The 16,102-nt window shown below is 35.7% G+C and overlaps 2 protein-coding genes and 1 long non-coding RNA gene across 3 annotated transcripts; 1 reads left to right on the forward strand and 2 right to left on the reverse strand.

Annotated features, from left to right (window-relative positions):
* Positions 1-341: 341 nt before the first annotated feature.
* LOC138182975 (uncharacterized) lies at positions 342-5,121 on the reverse strand. The gene is made up of 3 exons (XR_011173947.1): positions 4,888-5,121; positions 4,402-4,477; positions 342-2,577 (listed from the first exon to the last, which is right to left on the reverse strand). It is a non-coding gene; the product is annotated as an uncharacterized LOC138182975 (long non-coding RNA).
* Positions 5,122-5,194: 73 nt separating this feature from the next.
* On the forward strand, positions 5,195-8,372 carry LOC138182971 (mitochondrial potassium channel ATP-binding subunit). Its single transcript, XM_069119460.1, has 10 exons — positions 5,195-5,468; positions 5,560-5,884; positions 5,967-6,134; positions 6,228-6,641; positions 6,704-7,015; positions 7,094-7,317; positions 7,414-7,588; positions 7,661-7,839; positions 7,920-8,067; positions 8,144-8,372. The coding sequence occupies exons 1-10, from the start codon at positions 5,413-5,415 to the stop codon at positions 8,222-8,224; spliced, it is 2,082 nt and encodes a 693-aa protein (XP_068975561.1). The 5' UTR covers positions 5,195-5,412; the 3' UTR covers positions 8,225-8,372.
* Positions 8,373-8,511: 139 nt separating this feature from the next.
* Positions 8,512-15,992, reverse strand: LOC138183241 (uncharacterized). The gene is made up of 2 exons (XM_069119911.1): positions 15,853-15,992; positions 8,512-15,414 (listed from the first exon to the last, which is right to left on the reverse strand). The coding sequence occupies exons 1-2, from the start codon at positions 15,928-15,930 to the stop codon at positions 8,512-8,514; spliced, it is 6,981 nt and encodes a 2,326-aa protein (XP_068976012.1). The 5' UTR covers positions 15,931-15,992.
* Between the last annotated feature and the right edge of the window lie 110 nt (positions 15,993-16,102).

A 16,102-nucleotide genomic window follows, 5' to 3' on the forward strand; every position in this document is an offset into this window, starting at 1 on the left:
CACTGTGCTCAGCATTCTACAAAATCGCATGCGAGACGATACGGACAGGATGGTAAGCAAGCCTTCGACGACGATGACTCGAGATTGGTTGTAGGTTTCACGATCGATGACCATTCCACATCGTTTTTGTTTTCTTCTTGATATCGAGTTTATAGTCTTCCTTTTTAGTTTTCGTTCTTTGGGAATATAACATTCGTGCACATTCAATAATTTTATTCCTATTCTCCTTCACGTTTGTATTATATCTCTTCGGATATCTTCTTCTTCTGGAATATTTTATTCGTAAAAAGCGTGGAATATAAGGAAAACAGTAAAATTATGTCAGATACAAAAACAAAATATTTTAAATACTCTCTATATTTTAAGAATATCTATTGAAATATAAGCTCCATTTTGGGCCATACAAATCCGAGGAGAACGGCAGGTTTAAATTGAATTAATTGGATAATAAAAGCGACCGGATACCATGAAAGAAGCGAGAGCGTTTGAGGAATTAAGATGTTTGATCGAATAATGAAAAAATAATTTATCTACATCCATATTTTTGCATTTCTACTACCATTTGTATTACCGAACTTCGATAATCATAAAAATACGAGCTAAAAGGCCGAAAACGATACTCCATAAAAACCAAGAATATCATTCTCCATCCTCGCCGCTTAAACGTAAACAATCTTATTATATTTCTCTGGTGATTTAACAAGACTCGCTAGTTCCTTCCGGTAACGAATGCTTTACAATACCAAACAGTTTATCCGCAACAATTTTTCGACATGCCGATCGTGTGCAGATGATGTATCGCCGTGAAACACGGGGGCGAGTTGGGCATTTTCCAGCGGCAACGCCACCACCACTAAGCATCACCGGGGCCGCCACCACCGTCGATCCTCCGACGAAAGCCACGACACGGCCTGTGCATACAAACGGTTCCACGGTTCGCCGTGAGCAAGCCTGGGCCGGCGTTCGAATGCGTGCAACTCGCACGAGTGGAAAATACCTCAGAAGCTGAGGATGGCTACAACCACTATTTGTTCTAGTCTAGTCTCGCTCGGATCGCGTAGCCACCCAATTTCCCCTACTCTACCTCTGGCAACCGATCCCTCGTCCTGTTCCAACACGCTTTGTCTCGCCTCTCCGTCTTTCCGTCTAACCCCCTTGAGTAACCCTCGCTCGGTGCACGACCCTTTCCTCATTTCCTCCTCTCCCTTTCTCGCCCTTTCTACCACTCTCCTCTATTCCTCCACGCGCTGCCTCTCTCGCGTGTCCGTCATCCTCTGGTTACTCTTTTAGCCAGATCCCTCTCCCTCTCTTTCTCTCTCTCACTCTCCTCCAACCCCGCGACCCACCCCAGTTTCACAAGTCGTCCCTCCTCTCCTTCCTCGTCTCATCCTCGCTGCTGTTCCGTTCGTTACTCGTTCCCCACTCGTCCCTACTAGTTTCGTGCGTCTATTTATCCACCTAGCGGTATGATATTACACCCCGGGGCACACTTTGGCATTCCCCCACGCAGCCACGTCGGCGGTGGCACCCCTGACGCACCCTCTGCTCGAGCCACGCCCAATCGTGGCCCACCGAACACCTCCCGCACAGCAGCCAGTCCATTGGCCCACGCTGACTTTGCGTCATCGCCACCCCGGCACTTGCACCGCGTGTTTCACGGATACGCCACCGCCACACAGCCGCCGTTACCGCTTGCTACCACCGCTGCCACCGCCGACGCCGTCGTCGCGCGCGCGACTCCACTTTGCCGGCTGATTGCGAGGGCATCGGCTCGCCGACAGAGACCGCCGAAAGGACCGAGGAAGAAAAGGAACAGGCTGGATATACCGGGAGAGTATCGAGAAAACGGGGCGAGGGCTAAAGGGAGCGGGGGAAAAAACGAGAGAGCGGACAAAGGGAAGTCGAAGGCGGAGGAAGAGAGCCGGAGAATGGCGTTGTGGAGCTCTGGTCGCTCTGGCGAAGAGGGTGTTGAAATTTAGGAGGCTTCATTTGGACCATTCTTTTACCGTCGCTGTATCGCGCGCCGTAGTTATTACGCTTATACTGAAATTTTTCCCTTTCTTTTTACGTTTTTTGTCTTCCTTTTCTTCTTGCTTTATGTTTCTTTCTTTTGTTTCTACCTCGTCTTCTCTTTTTGGGGTGGTCGCATTGGAACGAAGAGTTGCAGGCGGATGTTTCCGAAGACGAAGAGGTTAAGGGACTCTCTTGAATTGAACGCGTTGATCGTGTGTAACCGAGAGCTTCTGTCTTCTCGCCTTCCGACTCGGAATCTGGGTTAAGAGGCTGACCTCGAGCCTCGATGGCTTTTGTCGAAGAAAGTGTTTTAACGCGCCACCGACCGCCCATGCTCTGCTCGCCTCTCACAAGTTTCGATTCGTTAAAGATGGAATAGCAACCCCGGTGGAATCGAGGCTTTTATGAGCGGAGCCTCGGAATATTTGTTTGTTCGACGCGTTTCGCTCGATTGTGTTCTCTTTTTTATGAATCGCAGCTTGCAAATTACATATCCATGAATTGATTTAATTTTTCTCTTAGCAAACAAGACTCTCATCATACAAGATCAATTTTTCACTGTTCCTACAATATAATGGATGTTGTATAAAATTATAATTAAATTTAATTATAATCGATGTTATACATAGAAATTAAGGTCAAGCGGAGTAACCCTACTTTAGTTCATTGTTTATCAAGAGATTCAAATATTTAATAAATAGTAAAATATTCCTGTCATTTCCTACGTTTGGTGAAACCTTTGTATTTCTTCTGATATTACATTTAACGGGATGCTCGGACTCATAATTATGTAATTTAGAATACTTTAATATGCTTACTTTAATATATACTTTAATATACTTATACATACATGCACTTTCCAAAAATCTTATTTCATCCATATTAATTCCGTACTATTCTCTAGAAATTCTCCACAAACTTATGTATTCACAGCTAAATAAAATTTCAATAATAGAGATTAAAGTATATATTTCTCCTCGCTCTTTTATCAAAGAGAAGATAAACTATTTCGCCCTTAGACGATACTAAAAAACGGCAGAAGCACCAGCAGAAAATAATACGGCCGTTTAAAACGTTGAAGAACCGAGAGTAGAAGAACTCTACGCCTACGAAAATCAAAAGCGTACTTGGACCGCACATCCACGAACGTAACGAGCCACTCTTCGACTTATCTCACCGAAGACACACGGTTTTTCTAACGGATAACAACGGGGAGCCGTTGTTCCCTGTGCGTTATGCAGGAAGCAGCAGCTTTGATCAGTATGGTAATGCATCGGCCCCATGAAAAAGCTCTGAAATTGCGACTCGTTGCGAGCGTTGGATGAGGAGCAGGCGAACCAGAGAAGAAGGACGAGATTTAGGGTGAACAGTTGAGCCTCGAAAGGCCTAATCGTCCCGGCAGCCTCTTTGTACGCAAAGTTAATAACGTGTATTTATGTATTTGCCACGTTTAATTGCCTGTGCGGCTATTACATTCGCTCTGAAATGCTCGCTCCCGCCTTGAATACACCGCAGAGGGTAGTATTAAGTACTTGCTCGAGTGTTCAGCGAGTCTGGCAATGACACGAGACCTTCGTGTACTGTACAGACCGGTTGCTGTTCTACCATTCCTCTTAAACTTGTTAAATATCGATACTTTAAAATCTCCATGCAATTTTCCTTCTTTTGTGATCAGCAACTTCCCTTTTTTAATGAATGACGAATATCCTATTCGTAACTATGGGTTTGAATTAGGTCTATTAATTAGCTTCTACCTTAATATTGCCATTAAACTTGTCAAGTAACAGTGCTTTAAGGACTCCTTGCAATTTCTTTTTCATAATCAGGACATTTATTTCTTGTTCGGACCAGATGTGGTTGCAGTTACTGATAACTTGTTTTGGTAATTTGAATTTTTGCAAAAAGGAGAGAGAAACAAATAGTATATATTATGCTTGTAACAATAAATTCTGGTCTAAAACGACCAGTCCTTCTACTATTCCTATTAAAGTTATTAACTATTGATAACTCTATTTGTTTTTTTTTTAATTAAAAATTTAATTTTTTAAAGCATTAACACTTTTTGCTAGTGATGACCACTTTTTTTATTGCAAATAACGAGTTCATTTTTTGGATTTATATATGTATGTGCATGTTATTCAGTATACTGTAAATATACTATATAAATAGTATTACCATGAAATTGTTATTGGAAATTACAATGTAATATTCTGCTGTTGCCTCAATAAATATTCAAATCGTTAGCTCTCTGTAGACTACGGTATTATATTGAAGAATTATTGTTTCAGTGGATGGATAAATTAATATCCACCAATATCTATTTGATTTGCTTAGAATGCGTAAATATAAATGTTATCGTTGAAGAATTACTGCTATAAATTAATTTACCTCTAACTTAATTGCAATATTGTTATTAAACCTTAATCGAAATATATCCTTTTTTATTTATCTAGGTGCAATTCATCTGTAAAAAAATCAAATATAAGCGCCATTTTGAATTACGATTTCAAAACAAAAAGAAGTATTTGGCAAAATACAAATAAAATATAAAACAGCATTTCGCTAAAGTATTTTCAATATTTCAAAAAATATATTTCCTTCGTGTTTTTAAGTTGTATATAAATTGAACTTATAAATTAATTTATAGGTTGCGACAAACTAACTGAAAGACTTGGCGCGTAAATCACGATAGCCATATTTAAAATCTTTTTACAAAATTAAATTCCTCTTATAGTCTACATTAAACACATCTTATTATGTTCATCTTCCATATTTCATTTATTTTTCGTAATTTGTCACTAATATTGATAACACACCAGTATCATGGTATATGTTTGTCATTATATTGAATATAAGATTTAGATAACAACTTACTTTAAATTCTTTCTTCATTAAAAGAATTTTCATCAAAAGAATTCTACTGCAAACGAATTTGAAACACAGCATACAATTCTAACTTTTGATTTAATAAATCACTGTTACTTCATCATCATTCTATATTCTATCAGATTTTATCCACTATTTTCACTCGATTTTTACCATGTGTTCCATCACGAACAAGTTGTAGAGAGGCTATCAAAATTAACAGTACAGTAAGCGCTATCTAGTAACAAATTTGGGAAACAAAATTGCTGCAAGCACTTTCAATATGGCGCTCCCCTTGGCACAGTATTAATTATCTTTGGTATTATGAATTTGGTATGAATGAATGTTTGTTAATTCATTAGGTAATAGCTGGTATCAGACTAGTCATCATGTTCCTTAAAATAAAAAATAAATGAAGAGTATTCTTTTATTGCTTCATACAAATTGAGACATGACAAGTATATCATAAAAAATAACTCGAATACTAGTATATTTTATGGAATTAAATAACGAATAAAATAATATTTTACGAAAATGTCTATACTGAGGACTGTGTTATTTAAACATATTAATTATTCAAAATGTTCAAGGTATCATTCATGTTTCGTAATAAATTTTTCATACAATAAATTGTAATAATCTTAAATTTGTATTCAATCATTATAAATATTTTTGTTACAGGAGTTCCTTGTTATTACTTCTATCGAAACAAAAGGACAAACCTTTTAATCTAGCAAAACGAAAATTTAATAGTGGTATCAAAGAGCCTGTAAAAAATGACAACAGTACATTAAAAAATTTCTCAACAGTTTTAAAATTTGGTTCAGGTGGTTTAGGTAGCATTGTATTAACATGCATGATAAAGTGTCATACTTCTGCTGTTGAAGGCAAAGCGCTTAATATTTCGGAAAATATTACAAAAGATAATGAAGAATTGACTTTGAAATGGAGAAAGTTTTTAGAATATTTGTATCCATATTTTTGGCAATTATTGATAGCTTTGTCAGTAAGTATTTGTGTACAATACATATGCATATGTGGATTTTATATTTCTGTATACTTATGTAATTGTTAACTTTAACTTTTAGAGTGCAATGGTTGTTGCTGTATTAAATATTTGGATACCACAACATGTGGGAAATGTTATAAATATATTAACAAAAATCTGTCAAACCAAAGGAGAAGATAGCTTGAAAACTGTGCTATTACAATTGACAGAACCTGCATTTGCATTAGCACGTATGTATGTTGCACAAGTATGTAAATGTTTATCTGGAAAAAAGTATATTTTTTATACTATTTATAAAATAATTTAAATTGAAAAATTATAGGAAATCCCTTACTTTTAGGCTCTTTTTACCTTTGTATATATTTATATGCTTTCACACGTGGGAGAAAGAATAGCTATGAATTTAAAGAAAGATGTATTTAAATCAATTATAATGCAAGACATCACGTTCTTTGATAAGAATCGTAGTGGTGAAATAGTAAGTCGATTAACCAGTGATATTCAAGAATTTAAAAGTACCTTTAAAATATGTATATCACAAGGCTTAAGAAGCACCACGCAAATTATTGGGTGTATAGTTTCTGTGATAGGGATTTCACCACAATTGACTGCAGCTACAGTGTTATGTTTGCCTACCATAATTCTTATTGGTACATTGCTTGGAAGAGGTTTAAGAAAATTATCTATAGAGGCACAGAATCAACTTGCTAAATCTGCAGATGTTTGTGAGGAAGCCATACAAAATATTAGAACGGTAATATCATGTATGATAATGATAAATTGTTTTAAATAATTTATAGCATATTATTTTTATAGGTGAAAGCATTTTCAGCAGAAGAGAAAGAGATAGAAATGTTCTGCAAAGAAACTACTTTAGGAGCTACATTATATGAAAAATTAGGTTTGGGAATTGCTTTGTTCCAAGGGGGGACAAATCTATTTCTCAATGGTATCTTACTGTGTACTTTATATTTTGGTGGACATTTAATGTCTACTGGGCAATTATCTCCAGGAGATTTAATGGCGTTTTTAATGGCCACACAAACTATACAAAAATCTTTATCTCAATTATCATTGTTATTTGGATCGTATGTTAGAGGTGTTAGTGCTGGTGCTAGAGTTTTTGAGGTATATATACAATTTTGTTTTATATCAATACAATGAAAAGTATTCTTTATTTTATTGTAATCAAATCCCTTATTATAGTATCTAGAAATGCCACCAGCACATCAGATGATTAATGGAGAAGTTATTACAGACCAATCCCTGGCAGGAAATATCACGTTTAAAGATGTAGAATTTAGCTATCCTACTCGTCAAGATCACATTATTTTAAAGAATTTTAACTTAGACATTCCTGCTGGGAAAACAGTAGCTATCGTTGGTTCTAGCGGCAATGGAAAATCAACGATAGCTGCTTTGTTAGAAAGGTACTTTGATTATCTTAGATTCAAAAATTTTTTTCATATAGAATTTGATCATCAATTAGTTTATCAAATAATATAAAATAATATAAAATATTTCAGATTTTATGACGTTAATAATGGCTCAATTACAATTGATGGTAAAGACTTAAGATCGCTCAATGCTAGTTACCTCCGAGGTAACATTTTAGGGTATATAAATCAAGAACCTATTTTATTTGCCACTAGTATTATGGAAAATATACGATACGGAAAGCCGGATGCTACAGATGAAGATGTAAATACTGTTAAAATTAGAGGTTTATTAAAGTTATACTTCTACAGAAAAATTATTATTAGATATTCTTAGGTCATTGAAGCTGCTAAAGAAGCAAATGCTCATGAATTTATTATGAATTTTCCGAGTAAATACGATACGCAAGTAGGAGAAAGGGGAGCGCAACTTTCCGGTGGACAAAAGCAACGTATTGCAATCGCAAGGGCTTTATTAAAAAGACCTTCCATTTTAATCTTAGACGAAGCTACAAGGTAAGAGTCATAGACAACAGTTATTGTAATAACTCTATATATTTGAACTGGCTGTTTTAATTTTATACAATAACCTTTAGTGCGTTAGATTATGAAAGTGAACGAATTGTACAGAAAGCGCTAGACAATGTTACTCAAGGAAGAACAGTCGTAGTAATCGCTCACAGATTAAGCACGATTAAAAATGCTGACATTATTGTTGTATTGCAGCGAGGAGTAATCACGGAAGTATGCATTCCAATACAAAAATCCAGATATGACATTGAATTAAATTAATATATTTATTTTCACATCTTATTTTCAGATGGGTACACATACAGAATTAATTAAAAAGAAAGGCTTATATTACACTTTAGTAAACGAACAAGACAAAGCTAATGCATAATATTAATGAAACTCTAAATCATAATACAATTTCTGAAATATTTATTTTGGAATAATAGGAATAATATTTGAGAACGTTGTATGAACTACCTCCGATTCTAATATATACACATACACGCTTAAATATATATAATTTATATTTTCAAATATTTATAATTTTTTATCTTCATCTTTATACCTGCCATATTATTTATATTTTATATTTTATATTATTATATTTATATTTTTAATTTAATATATCAATGCAATTTTTTAAATAAAAATTCACTAATATATTTTATGTCATCCTTAGTGATGTAACATATTTAAAATTTTTGTCAAGCATTGCTTAATCTTATCAATGATATAGTATATCGCTGACGGCATGTGTATATCTTTCGGTGTAGTTGCTGATTCTTTTTGTGCAACATTATTACACGCGTCCTCCTTATCTATAATTTGAGAATGTTTATGAAATGATTTCGAATGTTTCTTCATTGCTCTAGAAACAGGCTTTTCGGTTATTACATTTGAAAATGTTTCTTCAGTATTAATTTTAGGTGTTGCACTATCATTTTGTAATACAGATTCTCCATTTGTGCTGATCAAGCTTGTTGGATCAGTGGTTATCATTCTATTTAAATCGTAATTTGATGATTCACCGTTTCCATATTCAATTGGTATTTGTTCATCACTTCCTTTATTATTCTGTTCTGGATCTTCCTTTGTAGCTGTAATTATATCATTTAGGACAGGTGTAGTAGATGGACCATGTAAAATGAATTCATCTGACCTACTTTCTAACAATGGTTCATTTGCCTCTGTTCCTGTATTTATTTCTCTAGGTACCGTCATATCAGATATTAGAGAATCAGGTAAGATAGCTGAAGTAGTACCAATAGCTTCAGTTCCAATAGTTGGCTCTTCAGTAAATTCTCCTGTTACAGTACGTTCAATATCCAGAATAGGTTCCTCAGGATCTTTTATTTCCGAGAATGATTCAGTTGGAATTATATACGTAATTGGTTGTTCTTGTGGTTTTGTAGTATCAGGGGGTATCGCATTGGTTAATATATTATTATATTCTTTTCCTAAACTAGGATTTTCAGTAGCAGAAGTTCCAACGGGTGATTTGTCTAAAATTACTTCTGTTGCTTCATCCGGTTCTGTATCAATAAGGGTTGTTGAATCAGTTAAAACTGTTGGTTCAGTGTCGATATTTTCAATTCCAGGAATCGGTAATTCAGGACTTTCAGTGGTTGGAATCCCAACCGGTGATTCGTTTAAAACCACTTCTTTTGCTGGTTCCTCTTCCGGTTCTGTATCAATAAGGCTTGTTGAATCAGTTAAAACTGTTGGTTCAGTACCGATATTTTCAATTCCAGGAATCGGTAATTCAGGATTTTCAGTGGTTGGAATCCCAACCGGTGATTCGTTTAAAACCATTTCTTTTGCTGGTTCCTCTTCCGGTTCTGTATTGATAAGGGTTGTTGGTTCAGTGTTAATATTTTCAATTTCAGGAATCGGTAATTCAGGACTTTCAGTGGTTGGAATCCCAACCGGTGATTCGTTTAAAACAATTTCTTTTGCTGGTTCCTCTTCCGGTTCTGTATCAATAAGGCTTGTTGAATCAGTTAAAACTGTTGGTTCAGTGTCGATATTTTCAATTCCAGGAATCGGTAATTCAGGATTTTCAGTGGTTGGAATCGCAACCGGTGATTCGTTTAAAACCATTTCTTTTGCTGGTTCCACTTCCGGTTCTGTATTGATAAGGGTCGTTGAATCAGTTAAAATTGTTGGTTCAGTGTTATTATTTTCAATGTCAGTACTAGGTAATGCAGAATTTTCATTGAAAGTTATTCCAACTGGTAATTCGTCTGAAATTATTTTTGTTGCCGGTTCCTCTTGCGGTTCTGTATTGATAAGGGTTGTTGGTTCAGTGTTAATATTTTCAATTTCAGGAATCGGTAATTCAGGATTTTCAGTGGTTGGAATTCCAACCGGTGATTCGTTTAAAACCACTTCTTTTGCTGGTTCCTCTTCCGGTTCTGTATCAATAAGGCTTGTTGAATCAGTTAAAACTGTTGGTTCAGTGTCGATATTTTCAATTCCAGGAATCGGTAATTCAGGATTTTCAGTGGTTGGAATCGCAACCGGTGATTCGTTTAAAACCATTTCTTTTGCTGGTTCCACTTCCGGTTCTGTATTGATAAGGGTCGTTGAATCAGTTAAAATTGTTGGTTCAGTGTTATTATTTTCAATGTCAGTAATAGGTAATGCAGAATTTTCATTGAAAGTTATTCCAACTGGTGATTCGTCTGAAATTATTTTTGTTGCCGGTTCCTCTTGCGGTTCTGTATTGATAAGGGTTGTTGGTTCAGTGTTAATATTTTCAATTTCAGGCATCGGCAATTCAGGATTTTCAGTGGTTGGAATCCCAACCGGTGATTCGTTTAAAATCACTTCTTTTGCTGGTTCCTTTTCCGGTTCTGTATCAATAAGGCTTGCTGAATCAGTTAAAACTGTTGGTTCAGTGTTAATATTTTCAATTTCAGTAATCGGCAATTCAGGATTATCAGTAGTAGGAATTACAACCGGTGATTCGTTTAAAACTACTTCTTTTGCTGGTTCCCCTTCCGGTTCTTTATTTATAATGGTGTTGGGATCAGGTAGAATTGCTGATTCAGTGATAGTATTTTCAATTTCAAGAATCGGTATCTCAGAATTTTCAGTGGTAGGAATTACAATCGGTGATTCATTTAGAACTACTTCTTTTGCTGGTTCCTCTTCTGGTTCTGTATTGATAAGGGTCGTTGAATCAGTTAAAATTGTTGGTTCAGTGTTATTATTTTCAATGTCAGTACTAGGTAATGCAGAATTTTCATTGAAAGTTATTCCAACTGGTGATTCGTCTGAAATTACTTTTGTTGCCGGTTCCTCTTGCGGTTCTGTATTGATAAGGGTTGTTGGTTCAGTGTTAATATTTTCAATTTCAGGAATCGGTAATTCAGGATTTTCAGTGGTTGGAATCCCTGCCGGTGATTCGTTTAAAACCACTTCTTTTGCTGGTTCCTCTTCCGGTTCTGTATCAATAAGGGTTGATGAATCAGTTAAAATTGTTGGTTCAGTGTTAATATTTTCAATTTCAGGAATCGATAATTCAGGATTTTCAGTAGTAGGAATTGCAACCGGTGATTCGTTTAAAACTACTTCTTTTGCTGATTCCCCTTCCGGTTCTGTATCAATAAGGCTTGTTGAATCAGTTAAAACTGTTGGTTCAGTGTCGATATTTTCAATTCCAGGAATCGGCAATTCAGGATTTTCAGTAGTAGGAATTACAACCGGTGATTCGTTTGGAACTACTTCTTTTGCTGGTTCCCCTTCCGGTTCTGTATTGATAAGGGTTGTTGGTTCAGTGTTAATATTTTCAATTTCAGGAATCGGTAATTCAGGATTTTCAGTGGTTGGAATCCCTGCCGGTGATTCGTTTAAAACCACTTCTTTTGTTGGTTCCTCTTCCGGTTCTGTATCAATAAGGGTTGATGAATCAGTTAAAATTGTTGGTTCAGTGTTAATATTTTCAATTTCAGGAATCGATAATTCAGGATTTTCAGTAGTAGGAATTGCAACCGGTGATTCGTTTAAAACTACTTCTTTTGCTGATTCCCCTTCCGGTTCTGTATCAATAAGGCTTGTTGAATCAGTTAAAACTGTTGGTTCAGTGTCGATATTTTCAATTCCAGGAATCGGCAATTCAGGATTTTCAGTAGTAGGAATTACAACCGGTGATTCGTTTGGAACTACTTCTTTTGCTGGTTCCCCTTCCGGTTCTGTATTGATAAGGGTTGTTGGTTCAGTGTTAATATTTTCAATTTCAGGAATCGGTAATTCAGGATTTTCAGTGGTTGGAATCCCAACCGGTGATTCGTTTAAAACCACTTCTTTTGCTGGCTCCTCTTCCGGTTCTGTATCAATAAGGCTTGTTGAATCAGTTAAAACTGTTGGTTCAGTATCGATATTTTCAATTCCAGGAATCGGTAATTCAGGATTTTCAGTGGTTGGAATCCCAACCGGTGATTCGTTTAAAACCATTTCTTTTGCTGGTTCCTCTTCCGGTTCTGTATTGATAAGGGTCGTTGAATCAGTTAAAATTGTTGGTTCAGTGTTAATATTTTCAATTTCAGGAATCGATAATTCAGGATTTTCAGTAGTAGGAATTGCAACCGGTGATTCGTTTAAAACTACTTCTTTTGCTGATTCCCCTTCCGGTTCTGTATTTATAGAGGGGGTTGGATCAGGTGGAATTGTTGGTTCAGTATTAATATTTTCAATTTCAGTAATCGGCAATTCAGGATTTTCAGTAGTAGGAATTACAACCGGTGATTCGTTTGGAACTACTTCTTTTGCTGGTTCCCCTTCCGGTTCTGTGTTGATAAGGGTTGTTGGTTCAGTGTTAATATTTTCAATTTCAGGAATCGGTAATTCAGGATTTTCAGTGGTTGGAATCCCAACCGGTGATTCGTTTAAAACCACTTCTTTTGCTGGTTCCTCTTCCGGTTCTGTATCAATAAGGCTTGTTGAATCAGTTAAAACTGTTGGTTCAGTGTCGATATTTTCAATTCCAGGAATCGGTAATTCAGGATTTTCAGTGGTTGGAATCCCAACCGGTGATTCGTTTAAAACCATTTCTTTTTCTGGTTCCTCTTCCGGTTCTGTATTGATAAGGGTCGTTGAATCAGTTAAAATTGTTGGTTCAGTGTTATTATTTTCAATGTCAGTAATAGGTAATGCAGAATTTTCATTAGAAGAAATTCCAACTGGTGATTCGTCTGAAATTATTTTTGTTGCCGGTTCCTCTTGCGGTTCTGTATTGATAATGGTTGTTGGTTCAGTGTTAATATTTTCAATTTCAGGAATCGGTAGTTTAGGATTTTCAGTGGTTGGAATTCCAACCGGTGATTCGTTTAAAACCACTTCTTTTGCTGGTTTCTCTTGCGGTTCTGTATTCATAAGGGTTGTTGGTTCAGTGTTAATATTTTCAATTTCAGGAATCGGTAATTCAGGACTTTCAGTAATGGGATTTACAACCGGTAATTCGTTTAAAACTATCTCTTTTGCTGGTTCCTCTGCTGGTTCTGTATTGATAAGTGTTGTTGAATCAGTTAAAATTGTTGGTTCAGTGTTATTATTTTCAATTTGAGTAATAGGTAATGCAGAATTTTCATTAGAAGAAATTCCAACTGGTGATTCGTCTGAAATTACTTTTGTTGCCGGTTCCTCTTGCGGTTCTGTATTGATAATGGTTGTTGATTCAGGTAGAATTGTTGGTTCAGTGTTAATATATTCAATTTCAGGAATCGGTAATTTAGGATTTTCAGTAGTAGGATTTACAACCGGTAATTCGCTTAAAACTACTTGTGTTACCGGTTCTTCTTCCGGTTCTGTATTGATAAGAGTTGTTGGATCACCTACAATTATTTCTTCAGTGTTAATGTTTTCAGTTTCAGTAGTTGATTCTTCGCTCAAATTTTCTGGTGCTTTATATTGATCTGTCAAATTAGGATCTTCAGAAATAGGAATTTGCACGGATGGTTCAATTGGAATTTTTGGTGTAATCGGTTCTTCTTTCGCTTCTACATTATTAAGGATTGTAGGATCTTCTGAAATTGTTGGCGCAATGTTCATGCTTTCATTTTCAGTAATTGGTTTTTCGCTGGATTCTTCTTGTATACTATGTTGGTTTTCTAAATTAGTTTCTTCAGTAGGTATTTGTACAGGCGATTCAGTTGGAATTATTTCTGGAATCGGTTGTTCCTCTGGTAGACTAGGAGCTGTAACATCCTCTGTAATTATTGGTAGAGTGTTTTCAGCTCCATTGATTGATTCTTCGTTAAATGCTTTTGTTGTACTATGTTGGTTTTGTAATGTAGGATCATCAATAGGAATTTCCACGGGTGGTTTGTTTGAATCTAGGTTTGTAATCGGTTCGTTACTTCTGAGGCTTGTAGGATCGGCTAAAGTTATTGGTTCAGTGTCGATGTTTCTGATTCCAAACGTTGGTTCTTCGTTAAATTCCTCTGTAGTACTATATTGTTTCCCCAAACTAGGATTTTCAGAACCAGGAATTTTTTCTCGTTCTATGTTTTCTAACATTGATGGATCGTCTAAAATTATTGGCGCAGTTCTATCTTGGTCATCAGGTGATTGCTCCTCAGGATCATCCATTATAATTCTCGTATGACCATTTTCAAATGGTCCTGCTACAGTCGTAGATCCTAATTCTTTATTCCCATTTACCTCGATGGGCAAATTAAATTCAGTCGGATACGTGTTCTCTACTGCAATTGTTGAATACGTGGCAGTTATAGGTATCGCGAAATCTCCAGTGTTTGTAAAACGTGACTTTTCCAAAGCACGTTCCGTCGTCGTTACAATATCATTACTATCACCTGATCGCGCGAGTTCAGATACGAATGGTTCGGTGTAAGAAGTAGTTATCAACATAATTTCATCATCATTCTCAGATGTTGAATTAGTCGTAGTGTCTTCTTCATTCGTAAACATCGTTTCACAAGTTTCCGATCTTCTCTTTATCGGAAATACAGCTTCCTTTAATGCCATATTTTCTTTCTTTCCATCCCATGGATGATTTCTACACGAGGGTAATGATTCTGGTTCACGACAAGTACTGGATGGTTTACACATTTCAGTTTCTGTGTCATAAGCCATATTTTTTGGACACGTGTAGAAATTTTTGTTCATTTTCTTACCATGCATCGAGCAGGTATAAAACAAACCACAGTTATCTGGAACCGGAAATGAGCCGGTTTTTAGGCAATCGAGATGTTGAACAGAATCAAAAATATCGGAATTTTGTCCGTTGGTAGCAGAAATATGCTTCTCACGAGGTACCAAGATACATTTTTGTAGATGGCTTTCGAAATGTCTGTTTTGGGGACACTGGGCCAAAATGGTTTTGTTCTGTCTGCAAATGTAGTAGTATCTTGGATTTGTGCAGTGTGGTTTTAATACATTCGACCCGCAAGATTTTTTGTTATTTACATAAAGTGCTTTTCCGCCACCGATTACTCCCATACAATCGCCCTTGTCTACGTCGAAATATTGGTTGATCCTGCATGATGGATGCTTAGATTTTAAAGTCCTGGGATATCTGTGTGCCTCATAATTTGTGATATCTGTGGCATCAACGTCCTGTAGATAATTAGAAGTTCATTTATGAGATTGTTTGTATCTAAAAAATAATTAAACTGACGATCTGCGATTTTACAATGACGGAAGTAATCTTTACATAGTTTGATTAAAAAGAGATGAATTTTATAATTATGAAATCTGTTTTCTTTAAATCGTGACGTCATTAGCATTTTTTAATAAAAAATTGTAAAAATTCTGAGAGAAAGCTGTTTAAATATCTAAGTTAAACGAAACAGTCTATATTTGTTAAATATTTAATTTGTTTAATAAAAATAACTATAATTAAAAGAATTATTATGTTAAATTTATTATTGCAAAAGTATATAAAATTTATTTTATATTGCTCCGAAAAAATAAAAAAAGAAACAGCTTGTAAATTCTGCCCTATCTAATGTCAGAACACACAAAATTATAATAATAAAGTAATGGAAGACTTACATTTAATCTGCTCACTGGTTGACTAACTACGATTAGAGTCACAAATTGGAATAGTAAAACTAGAATAAAACTCTTCATATTCGATAGTCACATTAATCGAAGTGAAGGTTTTTTTACTTATTTGATCAGTGAGAATACTTTTTACACTCGATGCCGAAAGTTGTCTGTCCATCAAGGTAACGTGTTTCAGCACTTTTATATCAAAAACGTGCTGGATGATAATTAAGCTGCGATAATTGCAATTATCGGG

This window comes from Bombus flavifrons, chromosome 9 (genome assembly GCF_040668555.2).
Source record: "Bombus flavifrons isolate JBK064 chromosome 9, iyBomFlav1_principal, whole genome shotgun sequence".
NCBI lineage: Eukaryota > Metazoa > Arthropoda > Insecta > Hymenoptera > Apidae > Bombus > Bombus flavifrons.